Source organism: Saccopteryx bilineata, chromosome 10 (genome assembly GCF_036850765.1).
Source record: "Saccopteryx bilineata isolate mSacBil1 chromosome 10, mSacBil1_pri_phased_curated, whole genome shotgun sequence".
NCBI classification, from domain to species: Eukaryota; Metazoa; Chordata; class Mammalia; order Chiroptera; family Emballonuridae; genus Saccopteryx; species Saccopteryx bilineata.
In genome coordinates this window covers 6,544,048-6,564,199 of record NC_089499.1, presented here as the reverse complement: position 1 = coordinate 6,564,199, position 20,152 = coordinate 6,544,048, and the positions used below count along the sequence as shown (strand labels likewise).

Sequence of the window (20,152 nt, the reverse complement as noted above, 5' to 3'; positions counted from 1 at the left end):
AGAGTCCAGACAACAAAGTAGGGATTCACGCCGGTTTATTGGGGCCTTGCCCGGTTGGGAACCGTTCCGTGCATAGGCAGTAACTCGTGCGGGATGGGGCTGGAGACGGGGGTGGGCTCGGGCAGGGGTCACTGGCAGGTGTTGTAGATCTGGACCTGCAAGTTGATGTCTTGAAGTACGCTGCGCATCCTGGCCTCCAGCCCATCCAGCTGGGCCGCTTTACCTTCCAATGCTCGCTCGTTCTGCTCATAGGTGCCCTCCAGCTCTAAGAGAGGCAGGTCTCAGCTCAAGGATTCTATTCCCGAAGCCCACATCTCTGGTGTCCACCGGACCCCACCCTTACCTTGCAGCCGCTGCAGCTTGTCCTGAGCCGCCTGTAACAAGCCCCGAGCCTCATCCCGCAGTTGCTCTGCCCGCGCCTGCGCGGCCAAAACACCTTGGGTCTTGCGCTCAGCCAGGGCCTTCACTGTTTGATATTGGTCGCCTAGTGGGCCCTCCAGTATCTGGGAATATAGAGGGCAGGGTCACTGTGGCCCAGTGGAGACCCAGCCCCGACTATCACCCCCTTTAGTTGGTTCTGCCTCAGTCTACCTTCTCAGCCTCCCTGGCACGACCCTGGGCATTGCTTGCTGTTTCTTCAGCACTAGAGGCTGCCAGGCTATTTCCTGCTCGTTTCAATTTCAGAGCCTCCAGGAGACCATCCAGTTGCTGAGCCCGCTCGCCCGCAGAGCTCAGTGCTTGCTCTGCACCTGTCATCCTCTCCTGCACCTGCCATGGGTGGGCCCAGGGTTAAACGGGCCAATGAAGCATGCCCATAACCTTGTCCCATTGATATTCCAGAGACCACACCTGGTGCAGGGTCTGTTCTGTGTCACGTGTGTCAACCGCTGCCCCCTGGATAGCACCATGAGCAGCACCCTGTGCCCGCTGGGCTTCCTCCAGCGCCGCCTGTACTGTCTCTGCCTTCTGTTTCTCACCTTCAGCCCGGCTCCTGGGAAAGAGAGAGAATCATGGCCTGCAAGTATCAGGACTAAGTGCCAAGGATGAGGGTCAGGGTTGGGGTCAGACCGTGCCCGCTGTGCATCTTGTAGTAGCCGTTCTGCCCGATGCACATCTCCCACAGTGCGTGCTAGGATTGTGTCCACATCTGCCAGGCTCCGGACTCGCTCTGCAATCTCGCTAGCCAGGTGCTGGATCTGCTCAGGTGATGCTGGGATGGAGAGCTGTAGCACCCTTGTGGCCACCACCTCAATGCTATCGGGATCAGCCCCTTCCTCTATGAGAACACAGTCAAGGGATTAGAGACACATTCCCAGCATCAGTATGTGGACACAATCTTGGGATATGGACTCAGGGACTGCTCATGGAATGTGGGTTGGCTAATAAGCATAAGGATGTAACCATAAGGACAGGAACTATATGTGGGGCACAGACTCAGGGTCATGGACTAGAAGACCACAAATGGGCAAGGGCTCAGGGGCCAGACATGGGTCATAAGCAGAGGTCCAATACAGGACCTGACACAAGTATGAACCCAGGGACACAGACAAGGGAAACAACCACATGGCCTGGGCCACATGGGAGGCTCACGGCTCAGGAAGTCCTTCACACTCTGGATGAGTTCCCGCAGTTCCTGGTTGGCCTGCTCCACCTGTCCCCTGGAAGCATTAGCTTTGTCCAGGGCCTCCTGGGCTCGCTGTTGTGCCTCGCCTGCCTGCCGACGAGTCTCTGCCACCTGGCTGAGGATGCCACCACCTTCTGCCAGTGCCCGCTGCAGTTCTGTCTGTGTGTGCCGGGCTCGACCCAGCGCCAGGTCTGCCATGGCTACTGCCCCACTGCAGCTGAGGCCTCCGCAGCGGGGCTGCCCATCCTCGTCCCGACAGCCAGCACCTCCACAGGGGCTTGTAGCGCAGGGTGCGTCCCCTGGGGCCCCACACACCTGCCAGGCACAGAACAAGTCAGGGCCCTGTGGAAGGAGCAGCTGTCCCCACATGTCCCACCTCATGTTTATGACTCACCAGTTCATTTATGCCTGTCAGGCTCAGGCTGTGAGCTAGGGTGGAGAGCTCTCCCAGTGCCTGCTGGTTGGCCATGTGCTTGCGGTGAAAGTCCTCCTTCTGGGCACCCATCAGCACCTCTGTCCGGTGCCGAGTGTTAGCTGAGTTGCTCACAGGGCTGGGCACTGTCAGGGCTGATGTATTGGCACGACGTTCTGCCTCTGCAGACAGGCCATGCGCGTGGCGGATGCTGTCATAGGCACCTAAGTTGGGCAGAGACGGGCAGTCAGTAGAAGATCGACCCTGGCCCTGCATAGTTGGCCAACCTGCATAGTTGGCCACCAACTTACCCAGGAAGTTGGAATGCTTCAGGAGGTCCAGATGCTGGTCAAGCTGCCGCAGTGTGAGATTAAGTGCAAGCCCGTCTCTCTCCAAGCTGCTTAGTGCATGGTTGGCATTAAAGTTCTCATCCTGCACAGCGGTCAGCTCTGCCTCCAGCTGGGTCAGACGCTCAGTGGCCTCCCCAATCTGACGCCTGTGTCAGAGGGGAGGGAGGTATTTGTAGTGACTTTAGCCCCAGTCCGCTGGGCCACTGCCCCTTCCCACCACATATCTGAGGCCCATCCGCACCGCAGCTCCTCTGTGGCCTCCACAAGCTGTGCAGTGGAGGCAGCTGAGGTGTTACGGGCACGCACAATCCCCTGCACAGTGCCCAGCTTCTCCTGTATGCGCCAGAAGCTACTCTCAAAGGCACCCAGCACGCCCGTCTGCTGCAGCTCCTGCACCCTCTGCTCCAGGCGCCGTGTACGGGCAGCCAAGTCCTGCACCACTCGGTCCCAGTCACCGAAGCATGCATGGCAGGGGTGGCAGGCAGGAAAGACACCAGTGAAGCCACGGGCACACTGGTCACAGCGTACTCCAGATACGCCTGGGCGGCAGCTGCAGTGGCCTGTGGAGCGATGACACTGAGGTGTGTCTATCCCACGAGGGTCGCAATCACAGGCTGCAAGAAAGTGCAGACCGCAGAGTTAGGTATTAGTGGGGCATCCTGGGAAGTCCCCCACCCACCCTGGCCCCCCGGGCTTGCTCACCACGGCACTGCAACCCAGGGTCTCCCCAGTGAAGCTCCTGGCACTCAGCACAGGTCTGCCCACCAAATCCGGCATGGCAGTGGCACTGCCCTGTGAACTGTAGTGGGAATAAAGCAGAGACCAGAGCTTCAATCATAGGCTGAGCCCTTGAGCTGGAGGAAGTCAGCTGGTCCCGGTCCCATCTACCCAGGGATCTATAGGAAGGTCCCATACCTCGTTGCAGGTGGGTCCTCTGGCTCGATGTGGATGGCAGGCACACGGCTGGCAACCACGGCCACTGGTAAGATTCCAGAAGTTGGGGGCACAACGGTCACAGCTAAGGCCCTGGACATTTGGGAGGCATGGGCACTGCCCACTGCTTGGGTCACAGTTGCATTGGTCAGAGGATGGGCACTGCTGGGGATCTGTGCCTAGTACGTTGCAGGTGCAGCCTGTGCCAGACAGGATGAGCATACTAGTCAAGGGGAGCCCAAGCAATGGACACTCACCCCAGCCATCCCCTCCCATCTCACACTCACGGTGACAGCTTTGTCGGACAGCCTGCCCATGGAAGCCGGGCTTGCAGTGGGCACAGTGTGGCCCCTCTGTGTGGTGTAAGCAGCGCAGGCATTGCCCCGTATGGGGATCACAGGCATCAGGGTCCGTGGGATCAATGTTTCCACTGCATTCACACGGTTGGCACTGGCCACCTGGCCTTGATGGGTCCCCAAAGTGCCCAGGGGCACAAGCTTCGCACCGCAGCCCTGCCCACAGTCAGGTGGAAGGTATGAGTGTTCGGCCCAGCTGCCTCACCCTCAGCCCACGCCTGTACCTTACCCACTCACCCGTGTAGCCTGCCCTGCAGTGGCACATGATCTGCTGGGAGTACCCATCCCGATGGCAGGAAGTAGCAAAGTGCCGCCGGCTCCCAGGGCCTTCAGGGCAGGGACAGGGCCGGCACTGGCCCCCATATGGCAGCCGAGGGTCCCCGTGGAAGCCAGCAATGCACCTGCGTTGAGGGGCAGGAAGAGACATGTCATCCCTGAGTAGCCGGCCCCCCTACCAGCCCACTCAGAGCTGCCCAGGGCTCACCTTTCACAGCGCTCACCCCCTGTGTGGTCACGGCAGCCCAGGCAAGCGCCCGTGTGGCTGTCACATTCGTCTGCGTGGCCGTTGCAGACACAAGGCCGGCAGCTGGGGAATCCCCACTGGCCACGCTGGCAGCGGTCGCAGCGGAGCCCAAAGGCACCGGCTCGGCAGGGGCACTGCCCGCTGACCCCTTCGCACAGGCTGCTGAGCGAGCCCTCGGGGCTGCACTGGCAGGCTGCAGGCAAGGCAGAGGCTGAGCAGGGCAGGGGCTGACGGAGGATCCGGGTGGGGTCAGGGTGGGGAGGTCGGAATGGCGGGGAATGGCAGGTGACTCGGGGCTGAGAGTATGGGTTCCGATACCGAGTTACAGGAAGGAAGAAGAATAGAAGAAGAGCCAGAAGTTGGAGGCTGAATGGCAGTGGGAGGGAAGGAAGAGGGGGAGGGGAAGTACCTTGACAGCCAGTGGGGCCAAAGCCGTAGTAGCCAGGGGCACAGAGTTCACAGCGGCGCCCCACCACGGCAGGCTTGCACAGGCACTGGCCACCGTGAGGGTGGCACTCAGAACTCAGCGAGCCCTGGGGGTCACACTGACAGGCTGGGAGGAGCGGGTGCAGAGCCAAGTCAGGCTGGGCCTGCACACCACCCCACCAACCCACATCCCAGACACTCACGCAGGGCACCATTGTAGAGCAGGGCGGCCAGGCTAATGAGGAGGGGGGCGCAGGCCTCAGAGGGCGGGGTCTTGCTGGGCACCAGACCCTCCTCGTGGCAGCGGTAGCGTTCAAAGGTGGCACGGCGTTCCAGGGCGGCCGCGTCACCCCCACTGAACATCTCAAGCACTAGGACACGCGGCAACAGCACCAGCTGAAGAGAGGAGCAGAGAGGAATGAGGTTCTGCCCTGGGCTGGATCAGTGCTGCCGGATTACCCAGCTCAGCACCGCCACTGGCCTGCCTCTCTGTCACGGAAGCCTCCTATCCAAGAGTCCCATCCCATAGGCCCCGCCATCTTGGTTGGTGTGAGGAGAGGGGACTGTTCACCGAGTCAATGAGCAGGCTGGGTCCAGAGTAGGGGGTCCCAGGCTGGGCACTTCCCCCTGTTCTCAACAGCTTCAGCTGAAGCTTGTAGGAAACTCCAGGCTCAAGGCAGACAGGTCTGGGAAGCACCATGAACCTGGGGGGAGGGGCAGATAGGCATGGGAGTCACCCAGGGTTTCTGTACCCACCCTCCTGGGCCTCCCCTACCCCACACATGGGAACCAAACCATCATTCAGGCCAAAAGACAGCTGGACAGCCCAGAGAATCTGTACAGAAGACTCCCACCCACCTCCCTCACCGGGACCCCACTCACCTCCCTCACTGGGACCCCACACCTGTGCAGATCAGTCTCGCTAAAAGCACTCCATACAACCTTGCAATCCCACAGCACTTCCGTGGCACAAATCCTTGTCAATTTTTCCTCAATGACCTCTTCAAACCTCCTCTGACTTTGACCTCCAACCCCCAAGCCCTGCTCCTCTTCAGCAAGACTGCACCACCTGCCCCCTAATCCCCCTCTCCTAGGTCATTCCCAGCAGCCTGCAAACCATATGAGGGTTCTTTTATACCCCCTTGGAAAAATCTCCCCTCGATCATTTGAGTTTCCCCTAGCTGATGTCTGCCTTTGTTCTCCTGCCCAACAAACTCCTGGAATTTGACTGTAACCACTGCCCCCACTCCAGTAGAGCTTCTGCCCCAACATGCCATAGAGACGGCTGTGTTAAGAACAAACTCCCGCCTGACCTCTGGTGGCGCAGTGGATAAAGCGTTGACCTGGGAACACTGAGGTCGCCGGTTCAAAACCCTGCACTTGTCTGGTCAAGGCACATATGGGAGTTGATGCTTCCTGCTCCTCCCCCCTTTCTCTCTCTCTCTCTCTCCCCCCTCCCTCCTCTCTAAAATGAATAAATAAAAATAAATAAATAAAATAAGAAAATCTTCAGTAAAAAAAAAAAGAACAAACTCCCTTGACCTCCATGCAGCTGACCCAGCAGCCACTTGTCTGTCTTATCTGCTCCAGCATCAGGAGCACGCAATGAGACCAGTGCCCCTTTCTTCCCAGGACACTCGCCTCCTCTCTGGGGCCCTGTCCACACTCTCAATTTCCCCGCTGCTCCCCACCTCCTCCTTCTCTACTGGCCTGATCCTAGAGTACCCCAAAGCTTGGTTCTGGTCTTCCTTCCTCTCTCTGGTTGTTTCACCTAGAATCACCTCTCTAGTGATGAGTCCCAAATGTATATCTCTAACTGGAGCCCTCCCAGGAGTTCCTGACAAAGAAATCCGATCGCCCGCTGGCCTCCTTCCCACGTCTGAGCATCTCAGAACTGCTCCTCCCTGTGTCTCCACCTCAGTAAGGAACCTCATCCCCAATCAGATGCCCAAACCAAAAACCCTAGCTTCACCTTTCCACTTTCTATCCCTTTCTTTTTTTTTATTTTTTTTATTTTTTATTTATTCATTTTAGACAGGAGAGAGAGAAAGACGGAGAGAGAGGAGAGAGACAGGGGGGAGGAGCTGGAAGCATCAACTCCCATATGTGCCTTGACCAGGCAAGCCCAGGGTTTTGAACCGGCGACCTCAGCATTTCCAGGTCGACACTTTATCCACTGTGCCACCACAGGTCAGGCCTCCACTTTCTATCCCTTTCTTACATGTTTAAGCCATTGGCTCTGCCCTCAGGAACCTTCTGGAAACTTCCTCTTCTTGCCACCTCTACTCTACACCTCTGTCCAACCCACTGTCACTTATCCCACTCAGTAGCCTCCAGTCGATCTCCCAGTTTTCACCTTGGCCCCTTTAAGTCTATTCTCCACTCAGCAACTAGAGGGATCTTTGTTACACACAAGTCACAGTTGTCAAAATGCCTACCGTGGGTACAGCCAAGCTCATTATGCTATTCTCTCTGCTTCTGTGTATGCATGTTTGACTACGTGATAAAATGTGTAAAGAGAAGTAAAGGGATGAAAGAAGACTCATGAAACAAACACTACCCACAATATAATCAAACAGTAATCATACCAGTCACATCACTGCTCAGTGCTCTGATGCCCTGCCTCCCACCATGGGCATTCTCTATAGCGGTTTCCCATTAACTGCGACCTTGGCCTCTGGAACTTAGACCCCTTAGAGAGCAGGCCTTGTTCCATCTACTTCCTTCCTCTGCTGGTGTCATGCCCAACAGTACCTGGCAAACAATACTCAGGGGGAGGCACTTGAAGGAAGAGACAAATAAATGAGAGGTGGGGTGTTTTCCAAGTACCCTTCAGGGAGCTTAGGGCTGGCCCACAATCCTCATCATTGTCGGTGCTGCCGTTAGTGCCCTCACCTGGCGTCTGGTTGCAGAGTCCCTGAGATGTGGTCATCCTTGGGCAACACGTGCCCACATGGGCTGCGGGCAGACACAGACCCTGGGCGCTGCACGGTCAGCTCTACCTCCGCCCACTGTTCAGGAACCTGGGGGAACGGGAGGCTGAAGGAGCTGCTCCCACACCCGGAGGGTCAGCTCTGGGTTAGGCGTCACAGGGTCTGACCTGGGGCTCCAAGCGCAGCAGCACATCGTAGTCCATGGCTCTTGGCACAGAGGTCACCAGGAACTCCAGTGCCTGACCTTCCCGCAGCCGAACAAAGCCTGTGCCTGTCCAGGTTGGAGTTTCCCTGGGGGTGGCCAGGCGCTCCACCACATCAAGCTCCTGGGAGGAGAGGAGGCCGTGGGTGGGGGCTCAGGCAAGCCTCCACCTCTTCCACCACAGCATACCCCCAAACCCCCGCTCTCCAGCGGCAGCCCCGCCCTGCGCAAGGCTGGATGCCTTCCCCACACAAGGCGCCGCTCCATGCCCTGCTGTCCACCAGTGACCCTCTACCTGGCCTCGGGTGTCTTCAGCCTCCCATGTTAGGTGGTCAAGGAAGGGCCGGAAGTAGCCAGGCTGCACCTGATCACAGCGTCGCCCCACCATGTGCTGGCGGCAGTGGCACTGACCCGTGGCTTCATTGCATCTGCGGAGTGCAGTTATTGGAGACCAGTATCTTGCCCAGGACCTCCCCCCACCCCTCCTGGAGCCCCCTACTCAGCACTCACTGGGGGTCCAAGGCACCACCCACGTCACAGTCACACGGACGGCAGCCTAGCAGGTCGTGGCTCAGGCCCCAGTGGCCAGGCTGGGAGAGAAGAGACTGCTGGGGGCCGGAACAGACCCCCTCTCCCCCCAGCTGGGGGCCAGAAGAGACCCACTCTCCCCCCAGCAGGGAATCTGTTGATGGCCTCTACCACCCCTTGGTGAAAACTGCTTCCACCCTTGGCCTCCCAGACCTGCCTCTGAACCAGGACTGGTCCTTAAGCTCTCGGCACCCACTCAGTGGGGCGTGGACACCACCCCCTTGCCTTGCGCTCTAAGGACAAATGCTGGACCCCAGGACCTCAGCCCCAGCCAGGCGCACCAGGCAGCGGTTGCAGCCTTGTCCGGTCACTAGGCGCTTGCAGAAACAGGTTCCACTGTTGGGGTCACAAGGGGTGCCCCCAGGTACTGTGCCCCGTGCGTCACACTGACACCCTGCGGATAAAGGAGACCCATCAGCACTTTGGGGAGCTGTGGAGTGCTTGTGTTCAGTGGGGTCCAGAGCAAGAGGTCAAGAGGTAGGTAAGCTGGAGTGAGGGCAGGAAGCACATACGCTGGCAGCCTACAGGGTCACTGGCACTGAGCCCAAAGTAACCATCACGGCACTGCTGGCAGCGAGAGCCCATCACATGTTCTTTGCAACGACACTGGCCCGAGACCAGCCCAAGCGCAGGGTCATCGTGAGGATCACAGCGGCCACCATCTTGGGAACCCATGGGGTCACAGTCACAGGCTGAGGGCAAAAACAGGTGCAAGGTTACCCCACCCCAACTTGCCCAGCACCAGTCATCTTCCCAGCCCGCCCCCCTAGATTCCCAGTCTGGCTCTGCCTTGTGCTCTCCACCCCAATCCCTGCAACCTGGGTCTAGCTCTCGGGCTCCCACCTGGGCTCAGCCTTCCCTTTCCCGGTTCCAGCCTCACCACGGCACACGGCTGGGTCCCGCAGGCCCTTGGCTGGGTCGCGGTAGAAGAAGGGTCGACAGAGCTCACAGTGGTGCCCAGCTGTGTTGTGCTGACATCCGTCACACACACCTCCACTCACATTGCCAGATGCCAGGTACATGGCCATGTCAAAGTGGCAGCTGTGGGTGTGCCCATGGCACTCGCACTCTTGGGGGAGGGGAAGAAAAGGCAGGACAAGGGCCTCTTAGAGAGGACCATGTCCCAAGGTTAAGGGGCACAGGGGTCTCTAGCGCTACCTCAGGCCCCTGCCACAGGCCAGAATTTGTGAATGGAGGCTCAGGAACTTTAAGGCTTCAGAACCATACTGGGTCTCTACCCAGAGCAAATTGTCAAGGAGGGTTGAGGGAGTTCTCAGGGACATCAAGGCCTGGATACCCTTTGGACACCACAGCCTGAGTGTTTGTGGTTTGACCATCCAAGCTCTAGGTTCTAGCCCGGGCACAGCCAGGCCACGGAGTTCTAGGGCTGCAAGAGTTCACTCACTCTTGCAGGCATGGCTGTGGCCATCCTCGGCTGGATGCCAGGGAAGATCATGATAGAAATCTTGACACTGCTCACAGTTGAGGCCACGAGTATTGTGTTTGCAAACGCAGGCCCCATGGACCTAGGAGGGTGGGCAGGTATGTGGTCAGCACTGTCCAGCCATGCCTACCCCTACCCTTGCCCCCAGTCCTACTCCAGCCAGCTGAAGCCCCTCACCATGCCTTCCGCGTGGGTTGGTGCTCCCGGGGCAGGTGCACACTGTGAGGCGTGTCCATAGCAGAAGCAGTTGCCACGCACAACCAGCTCATAAAGGGCATAATAGTACTTCTCTCGGATCTCCCGTCGTGGATCAAGCAAGTTGTCCCCCAGTGTGTGTAGCCGTGTCAAGTTCACCCTTAGGTTGGTGATCTTTAGTAGGTCTGGGGAGGAGGGGGGAAGGGTTGGGGACCAGGTGGCCAGGCAGGCTGTTCCTGCCCAGACCCACCCAGGGGCTGCAGTTGCCAAGGTCACCTTGGGAGACCTCCTGTCTACTGCTATATGAGCTAAATTGGACTTGGCACCTGTCCTAGGAAGCACTCAAAATAGCTACCAAGGCCCCAAATAGTCACCAGTTGGATGCTGGGACTTTGTCAGGCCCATGGGGTAGAACACTCACTCTGGATCCGTGGGCTATAGGGATTTGGGATAGGAATGGCAGGGTCCAGTACGCGATAGATGACCTGGAAGGGAAGGGGCTCTGTAGAGATGCGGGCCTCTGCCCTCGGGTCCATTGTCCCCACTTCCCGCACCAAACCCATATCCCAAGCCTCACCTCGCCTTCAGTGGACGGCTCGATCTCTGAGTAGCGGGACTCACAGACAACATCATCCCAATGCCGTGGGGGGGCCAGTGGGACTCCTGGGAAGTCAGCCCCACAGTCATAGGAGAAATATCGGTACACATGCCAGGTGCGTCCAAAGTCTGCTGAGCGCTCCACCAGCATGGCGGCAGGGCGAAATGTCTGAGTGGGAGGCAGAGCTGATCAGAGGGCACCAGGACCCAAGTCCAATGCAGGCCCAGCAAGAGCTGTGCCCAGCTGGGGCCTGCCTTCAAGCAGTTCACAGACAAGTGGGGGTGACCCATGGAAGCCAAGCAACGATCAGGGAGATCAGGGAAGGAAGCCACCTCCAGCGGGCAGGCTCAGGGATCATGGGGCCCAGGGAGGCAGGGCTTGAGCCAGGCTGGGATGAGGGAGGCCTGTGCACAGGCATGGAGGTGGGAGGCAGTGGAAGATGTGGGAGAAGATGGCGCCTCCCACACGGCAAGAGCACAGCCTATGAGCTCAGGGGGACTGGGGTCAGGAGCTGGGACCCTGTTCAGGGGAAATGGGGGGCCAAGCAGAAAGGTCAAGCAGGCTCCCAGACATGCTGGCACCTTGAAAGTCATAATGAGGTGTGTGAAATGGAACTCAGCCTCCAAGTCCAGCTGGATGGTGACCACAGAGACACCTGGGGCAGGACGCGGAGGTCAGGGACTTGAGGCAACAAGTGGGCAGCCGGCTCATCCTGTGCCCCGCCCCTGGCCTCACCGTTCTCTGACTGCCACCAGGCTGCCCGGCGTTGTGGCGCAAAGCTGGTGACTACATTCTGAATGCGATGGCTGGTTGGGTTGTCTCTAGCAGAGAAGGGGCGCCGGGAGTCACACAGAAAACATTTCTTCTCATCCTAGGTCAGGTTAGGGTCAGGGTCAGGGCCTAAGCCAGTGCCAGCGCCACACTAACCCTCCCAGCCCACCCCCCAGCAGCACCTGCAGGTGACTGACGATACAGTAAGGCTGGGGGCCATGCAAGCCACAGGTAGATGAGGCGGTCAGTCTGTCAGCTCGGCCCACCAGCAGGTCCCCAGTGGCAGGGTAGCAGCTTCCCCGAGAACAGCCTGGCATATCCGGGGCTGGGGCCTGGGCCAGGGAGGCGGCCAGCACTGGGAACAGTGGCTCAGTCGGTTCCAGGGCATTCCCACCCCACAGCCCCGGGGCCAGCTGCCCCGGGACCCACCATCACATCCCCAAACCCCCAGGCCTCTGCTGGGCCCTCTCACCACTCAGCAGCAGGCCCACACGGAGCTCCCAGGGCCCAGGCTGTCCCTGCGGGTCCCTCCCTCGTTGCCCTGCGGCCCACTCCATCCTAAAGAGGAGGGGAATCGGGATGAGAGGTCTGGGGCCCGTGCCCACCCGCCTCCTCCCTTGAGGTGCTGCGTTGACCCTGCCCTTGTGGGTTCTTGGCTGAGTCCCCACTGTCCTCAGTCCGGCGGGTCCCTCCACTTGGCTGGGAATCTGGCGACTTTGAGCAAAGTTAGGAACCACGGCAGGAAGGAAAGCACGGAGTGGATCAGGGGTAGAAGCACAAGAGCATGCACAGGTCCTCTTCCCCCTCTAAAAAAGACCCTCACTCTAGAAACCAGACCCAGGTCAGTTCAGTTGCAAATCTTTATTGTGCCCCAACCTCTGCAGCGCAAGGGAAAGGTAAGCGGTTTGGGACTTTAGGCCACCATAGTTAAGGGGTGGCAGGTACCAAATGGGGGCCATGGCATGTGCAAAGGCTAGGAGTCTGATCTTTGAGATTTCAAACAGCCCAGGGAACCTAGCCTTTGTTTTCAGTGTCATGGAAGTCACCAGCAACTAGGCGTTCAGACATGGGGCTCCATCATCAGCAGAGAGTGAGAGAACACATTCAGAGGGGTCAAGCTCCCTATTCAGGGAATGTAGAAAGCTTTAGGACACCAGCCAGAAAGACAGGACAAGGTGGGGAGAGAGGGAGAAAGGCCACCTCCTGCCCGAGGCATAGTGACTGTCGCCCTTAGTCACTAAAGCAAGTAGGCACAAGAAGTACAGTCTGTTTCCTGGTATGCAAACGGAGCTGGGCGGCTGACAGGAGACCAACGGGAGAAGCAGTGAGTGGATCCAGGTCTTATGGCTATTTATCCACTCCGGACCTTCTGGCCTGCCGGGAGCGCTGGAGTCCGGGCTGGAATGCGCTGCCTGTGAGCTCGCGCCCCACCCAGGCTCCAGGGACCAAGGCTGGGACCAAAACTTCGGGTCTGCAGGGCCAGGTCGGGCTGGCTCTGAGGGACCGGGTGCTGTACCCAGAGCTGTGGGCCCAGGGAGGAAAGCTGGGGCTCTTCAGGGGACTCTCTAGCCTTCACAAAGAGAGTTTGGGCAGGAGGTCGATCTGCCGAACTTTCAGGGGTCACTGGTAGTTACTCCAGTTATCTGGAATAGGGGTCTCCAGTCACCTTGGGGGTTACATAGTCAACCTGAAGGGCTCAGGGATACTAAAGGTGACTCAGACTTTTACGTCACCGAGATAAGGACTTAATGGGGTCAGGAGCACTAGATGGGCTCAAGGAATTTTACATGATCTCTCTGGTTCAAGTTCAGAGAGCCACTGGAGGGTCTCACGGGGTCACAGGAGGGTCAGCGAGAGTCAGCGGGCGCTCAGTGGGATCTGTAGTCCCTCAAGGTCAGGAGATTCCTGGGTCCCTCTGGTGTCCCTCTGAGTCACCCAGGCCATTCCAAAGCCCCTCTTTTTGGCATCCACAGAGAGAGCAGTCAGCAGGTGGCATGCACACTGGCCCACAGCTGCACATGCTCCAGGGCCCTCAGGGCGGCCATCTTCTTGCTCAGTGTCTGCTCATTCTGCACCAGGCGGCGCTCCAACCCTGGGGATCAGTCATCTGAGCCAGGCTCTGAACTCGCATCCTAACCTCTGACTCTCTCCCCATCTGTCATGACCCTGAACTCTGACCCCATCTCTAAATAAGCTCTAACCCTAACCTCTGTTTGATCTCCAGTTCTGAAGTCTGACTCCAGACCTGATCCCTAGATGAACCTGGACCTGACCGGGACCCAGCCCTGACCCTCGCACACCATCCTTGTTCTGACTCTGACCTTCCCATCTGACTCTGACTCCCCCACTCCCACCCCACCACAGCCCAGCCACGCACCCTCCAGGCAGCTCTGGTCCGCTGCACCCTCTCTCCTGCACCTTGCACCATGGCCATCAGACTATATGTGTCGCCCCTGCAACTCCTGGAGCAGGGCTGCACCTGAAACCCCGCCCCACCTACCCCCAAACACATTGCTGCCCAAGGTTCTTGGGGGGCAGGGAGTTTCAGAACTGAGACCCTCCTGTAGCCCAGTAGAGCCTAGTCCCAGCCTACACCCCACTTCACTCAGTTCCAGAAGCCTTTGTATTTTTCCGAAGCTGGAAACGGGGAGGCAGTCAGACAGACTCCCGCATGCACCCGACCAGGATCCCCCCCCCCGCATGCCCACCAGGGGGCGATGCTCTGCCCATCTTGGGGTGTCGCTCTGCTGCAACCAGAGCCATTCTAGCGCCTGAGGCAGAGGCCACAGAGCCATCCTCAGTGCCCCGGCAAACTGCTCCAGTGGAACCTTGGCTGCGGGAGGGGGAGACAGAGACAGAGAGGAAGGAGAGGGGGAAGGGTGGAGAAGCAGATGGGCACTTCTCCTGTGTGCCCTGGCCGGGAATCGAACCTGGGACTCCTGCACGCCAGGTCGACGCTCTACCACTGAGCCAATCGGCCAGGGCCTCCAGAAGCCTTCTTAAGCCCCCTGTCCACTGCTCCCATCTCACCTCGTCCAGGCCCCCAGCCAAGCTCATGGCATGTGCTACACGCTCTTCTGACTCCTGGGCCTGCCTGTGACTCAAGGCCAAATGGGTTCTGAGAGCCCCAGCTGCACTAGACAGAAGCCCTAGGGCCGGGGTCACATCCACCGCCCATGTCATCCAGGCCAGGTACTCAGCCATCCAGGACAAAGGTCAGGGAATCACAGGGAGACCACAGTGGGCAGCAACTAAGTGTTCCCATGGTCAGGGTAGCTCAAGGTATCACAGTGAATGGGACCCAGCAGCCACTGAACAAGAGGTGCAGGGAGCTGAGGGGTACAATGGGGCATCACCTCCTGCAACCTGGCCTCCAGGCCTCCAAGTGTCTGTCTTGCCGTCTGCAGCCCTTGCCTAAGTTCCCGCCTCAGCCAGCTAGCCCTGAACATCCAGCGCCCGGTCCTGGGCCCTGGCTGTACCCGCCCTGTAAGGTGCAGACGATCAGGAGGGCATCCCTTCCCTCTCACCCTCTGACCTCTACTTCCAGCCTCCTGGCCCTTCACCTGGTCTGCTGTGCCTGATGGAAGGCACCCTCAACTTTGGGCAGCCCCTGGCCTCCTGTGTCTGGTGCCAGGAGGGCACTCTGGGTCTGATCCAGCAGGACAGCAATGCCCACTGCCCCGCCCTGGGGGAGGGGCACTGCCAGCCCGTGCCATGCCACCAGCTCCACGTTCAGAGCGTGCGCACCTTCATCTGTGGGGACTGGTGCAGGGATGTTGGATGTGAACTCTGATCCCTGACCCAACAGACCCTGACCCTAACATCTCACTGACCCTGCCTCTGAGACATGACTGTGTGGTATGCTGGAGGCTTACAGGAGACATTTGTTACAATTCAGGAATTTTGTGAATCAGTGGTTAAATGGCAGGTGGACTGCAACCAGCTATGGTGGGATTACTTACACTAGGGAAACTGATCAACACTACAATCAATTCCCCAGATCCTCAGCCAGTTGTTAAACATCTACAAGCACACTAACACTCCCACCTGATCCCTGGCTGGTCAGCCTTTTTGGCTATTCATTCTGGAAGCAGTGACACAGCAGTGACCTGAACACCTGCCCACCCACCCTCAGCTGTGAACAGACACACAAGCAGACACATACACAAAAGGCAACGCTGTATCATATGCACAGTTTCTTGCACAGAGGCCGTAGTGGCCACACCCCAAGGCCCCCTTGCACGATGCCATGTCTTTCCGGGCCTGAATTCCCATGAAACTTGCTGTAACCTGAATTTGCTGCAGCTGGTAGGGTTGGGTCAGATGTGAAATGTGTCTCCTGCAACCTGACGAGCAAGCTGTGGTCCCCTATGACTCCCCCAAGGCTCCCATCCATGGCTCTTATAGCTCTCTACCAGTTGCTGATCTTGCTCCAAGACTGTGATTGCTATGTCCAGGCTATATGAGGTGTTACGGGAGACAACCAGAGCCCACCGGGCAGTGGGCATGGTCCCAGAGCAAGGGGGAACATCACAGGGTACAGGGGCCTGGGCCCTGCATTCCTGCAAACAAGATAAGGGATCCAGAATGCACATCTCAGATTTCCCTATTGCCCTATACTAGGTTACCCCTAGGAGAGTCCTTGCTTGGGCAAAACCCCATTATTCATATCTCCACCCACCACTCCAGCTTTGACTAGGAGTCTCAGAAGCCGTGGATGCAGCATCTGGACCCTGTTGACCAGCCCCTTCAGTTCCAGCTCCCACATAGCTGTTTCTTCCTATAGGCTGGCCTGTCCCCCATAGAAGCTGCTCTGCCCACGGCGAGGCCTCTCGGGCCTGTCCCAGGATGCTGCCTGGTCTTCCAGTGTGAACACAATCTGGTCCCCAGCATGGCCTCCTGAGAAAGCAGGGCAGCTGAGGAGGCCCAAGCCTCAGCGTCTGCAGCAGAAGGGAGGGGTAGGTAGAGGGCTGGCTTAGGGTTCCACTGGCTGGGGCTGCCTCTGAGTCCCACAGATATGTAAGCAGGAGCACCTGGTCCCCTCCTCCTGACCCCGCCTGCCCCCTGCCCTCACCTGCTGTCCTCCATCTGGCCTCACTGTGGACTCCTGTACCCCTCTTGGACCAGGCCAAGCCCTTGACACAGTCTAGCTCCTGGGATAATTCTTCCAGATGTTCACACTGCTCTCTAACCTATGGTTTGCTTTCTGCCCCAACCTGTCCTGGGGCCCATAGTGTCTGGGCCAGTGTAGTCATTCCCCTCCTGTGGGAAGGTGGAGCACCAGCATGGCTGGAGATATTTTCTTCTCCATGACTCCTCACTGCAGAAAACCCACCTGACTCCCAGACCTGGGACCCAGGCAGGCCAACCTTTGGCCCTCTGAATCCCTGACTCAGGGAAGCTAGCTGGAGACCTCTTCCCTCCCAACCCCAGACCCCTTGCCTGAGTCCAGCAATCCAATCCACTCTGTGAGTTGCTGCAGAGACCCCACAGTGGGTGAAGGAGACTCCAGGAGCATCCATGCCTGCCGGAGTAGGCCTTCCAGGGCCTGCTGGTGTCCACCCTGGCCTCTAGCACCCCAGCCAGGTGTCCCCTGGTGTAAGGCAGCCGCCTCCTGGGCCATAGCTTCCAGCTTCAGCGGGAGCACAGCAAGCTGTTTGTCCCAGAAAGTGAAACAGGGAGGGCAGGACACACAATGTGGGAAGCCACCTCTAGAGCCACGGGCACATGTCTGGCACCTTGACCCTGAGATGACCTCTCTGCAGAGGCAGGCACCTGTGTAGGAGTCACAGCTGAGCGAGATGGAGCCCTGTGAGTTGTGGGCACAATCTATGGGGGAGAGAGGGTCAGCGCTGGTTGCGGGCAGCACTCGCTTTCGCCTTGCCCCCAGGAAGCCCAAGGGAGGAGGATGGCCCTGTGAGAGGATGCTCTCCAGCCCGCGCCTCAGCCCCTGCTTGGAACTGCCACGCACTACCCGCCGCCCTAGCCAGAGAGGCCATCTGCCCGACAGCCTTCGTGCAGGAAGGCAGCCCAACTCTGGAGTGGAAGGCTCGATCGGTGGGGTCAGAGCTGGCATTGAAGAGCTCACATCGCAGGAGCGAAGGGAATGGGGACTTCCTGGGGATCTCAGTGGAAGAAAGGTGGGTCGGCGCCCAGCTGTGTTGTGTTGACACCGGTCACACACACCTCCACTCATATTGCCAGATGCCAGATACAGGGTTAGGTCAAAGTGACAACTGCGGGCATGCCCGTGGCACTCACATTCTGGGGCAGATTGAAGAAGGGGACATGGAATGGGCTGACCTGTGGCCTGTATGGCCAGGAAGAGTAAGGTGTGGCACCTACCCTGACAGGCACGGGGATGCCAGGCTCTGCTGGATCCTGCTGCAGGTCCTGGCAGTGTTCACAGTGGGTACCAGCTGTGTGATGGTGGCACACACAAAGGCCATGCACCTGGCAGAAAGGAGGGCAAGATGAGTCTGCCCCAGGGCCCCAGCTCGCTCACCCCACCAGCGACAGCACGCCCCCCTGTGGCGGTCCCCATGCCTTCCACATTGGCTGGGTCCCGGCGCAGGCCTGCATGGCCATGACACAGGCAGCTTCCTCTGGCCACGAGCTCGTAGAGGGCATAGTAGTAGAAGGGGTGTCCCTTGGGGCCCCCAGAGGCCAGTCATCCATTGTGTGTGGTTTGGAAGGGTTCACACAGAGGTTGGTCATATGCAGGAGCTCTGGAAACACAGATTGAGACTTCAGGCTCATTGGTCATCATTCTTTTTTTTTTTTTTTTTTTTTTACAGAGACAGAAAGAGAGTCAGAGAGAGGGATAGATAGGGACAGACAGACAGGAACGGAGAGAGATGAGAAGCATCAATCATCAGTTTTTCATTGGGGCACCTTAGTTGTTCATTGATTGCTTTCTTTTTTTTTTTTAGAATTTTTAAAAAATTTTTATTTATTCATTTTTAGAGAAGAGAGAGAGAAAGACAGAGAGGGAGAGAGAGAGAGAGAAGGTGGGGAGGAGCTGGAAGCATCAACTCCCATATGTGCCTTGACCAGGCAAGCCCAGGGTTTCGAACCGGCAACCTCAGCATTTCCAGGTTGACGCTTTATCCACTGCGCCACCACAGGTCAGGCTGATTGCTTTCTCATATGTGCCTTGACTGCGGGCCTTCAGCAGACCTAGTAACCCCTGGCTCGAGCCAGCGAACTCGGGTCCAAGCTGGTGAGCTTTGCTCAAAACCAGATGAGCCCGCACTCAAACTGACGACCTCAGGGTCTTGAACCTGGGTCCTCGGTATCCCAGTCCGACGCTCTATCCACTGTGCCTCCGCCTGGTCAGGCTGGTCATCATTCTTGCATGGCTGGGATGGATGGGGAGGAATGAGGGGTGTCTCCAGCACCCCTGCTATGGGACTTCCCCATCCCTGCTCCTCTGGGTATCCCACCTTGGGATGACCACAGCCTAATGGTGTTAATGCCATCTCTGCGCTGCTCCAGCCCCGGTCTTACCCCTGCGCCGATATGTCCACATCCACTGTTTCCTGAACACCTGTTCTGGCATCCCTAAATATTTGAAACCCGCTTCCCTGGTGCATCAAAGGATTCTATTCCCCAGCCCATCATCCAAACTAGAAACCAGTTTATCATCCAAACCACACAAGGTATTAGTTTGCTTATTCACCAACTGCCCTTCTCATTTTTATGTCAGCTTCAAGACAGCGACCTTACCTGCCCCCACTGAGCACTGCTCAGAAGATGCCTTCCACACAGTGGGGATTTGCTACCTGTACACGTGGATGAACGGCTCCATGGCTCCTCTTTCCGCTCCACAGCTTGAGCCAGCTATCTGGCCAAGGCTACCTGCCCTACCACTCCTTTGCCAGGCTTCCCCTTTCTCCTGATCAAAGGAATGGGCAACAGCTGCTCAGGGACTTAGTGTGGGGGTTCACGGTGAGTACTGACAATACTCAGTTGGTAATAACCACAGCCAAGGTACGAGAACATAGAGAAAAAGCTAGTTTAGGATTCCTTCTCCTACTGTGGTGCTCACCCGGCCTGGCTCTGGGTCGTCCTGTTGGATTATGACTGTTTCATCTTTTTTTTTTTTCTCTTGTCCTTTAACAAGACTTCTGCTTTACAAGGAGGTTCCACCCAGCGACACCCTGGCGCCACCTAGAGGCAGTTGTGTGGATGTAGGTACCAACTAAGGCCAGGATGATGAATCCAGGGGGAGAGCAATGAAAGGGGAACCGTGACAGAAGCAGCGATGGAGGCTCACAAAGGGGAGTTATGAAGTACAGTGACGAGAGCAGAGATGTGGGTGTCAGGTTTTAGGGTTGGCATAGGGACCACAGTGGGGACCCACAAATGAGTTCAGTGGCAGGTTAGATGAAAATTGCTATCCATGCCAGTCCCTATGCAGTGGACACAGGTATGGGGATCTGGGAGCAGGAATGGGGGCCATAACAGGGAGCACAACAGAGGACCATGTCAGCGCCGAGCTGGGGCACAAAGCTGGGGCACTGAGCTCGCTTGCCGCTTGCCGACCACCCGGCCTCACTGGTGCACACCCTCAGCTAGGACCCCACCTCCCGTTATCTGGCTGTCCTGACATGCAGGGCGTACAGGATTGGCTGTGAGGATGATTACCCTGAATCTTGGGGTTGTTTGGGTTCTCCAACAGAATGAGGGGGGTCCAGAACTTTGAAAATTACTTGAGGAAGAAGCAAGTGTGAGCACCTGCTTCACTCAGGGCTGACCCCCCTTCCTCTGGGTCTGACCTCGCCCTCAGTGGAAG

At 58.0% G+C, this 20,152-nt stretch overlaps 1 protein-coding gene across 1 annotated transcript; it reads right to left on the bottom strand.

The window, feature by feature from the left end:
* Positions 1-18: 18 nt before the first annotated feature.
* LAMB2 (laminin subunit beta 2) lies at positions 19-12,058 on the bottom strand. The gene is made up of 33 exons (XM_066245579.1): positions 11,996-12,058; positions 11,828-11,913; positions 11,538-11,710; positions 11,320-11,455; positions 11,166-11,239; positions 10,564-10,752; positions 10,408-10,471; positions 9,969-10,171; positions 9,753-9,873; positions 9,228-9,416; positions 8,860-9,039; positions 8,629-8,741; positions 8,270-8,349; positions 8,055-8,187; positions 7,725-7,883; positions 7,520-7,647; positions 5,196-5,328; positions 4,828-5,020; positions 4,608-4,751; positions 4,160-4,391; positions 3,913-4,076; positions 3,607-3,831; positions 3,302-3,519; positions 3,089-3,185; positions 2,628-3,000; positions 2,348-2,532; positions 2,019-2,260; positions 1,591-1,939; positions 1,069-1,276; positions 850-991; positions 592-768; positions 344-503; positions 19-265 (listed from the first exon to the last, which is right to left on the bottom strand). Exons 2-33 carry the CDS (start codon positions 11,910-11,912, stop codon positions 129-131), a joined length of 5,406 nt encoding a protein of 1,801 aa, XP_066101676.1. The 5' UTR covers position 11,913; positions 11,996-12,058; the 3' UTR covers positions 19-128.
* Between the last annotated feature and the right edge of the window lie 8,094 nt (positions 12,059-20,152).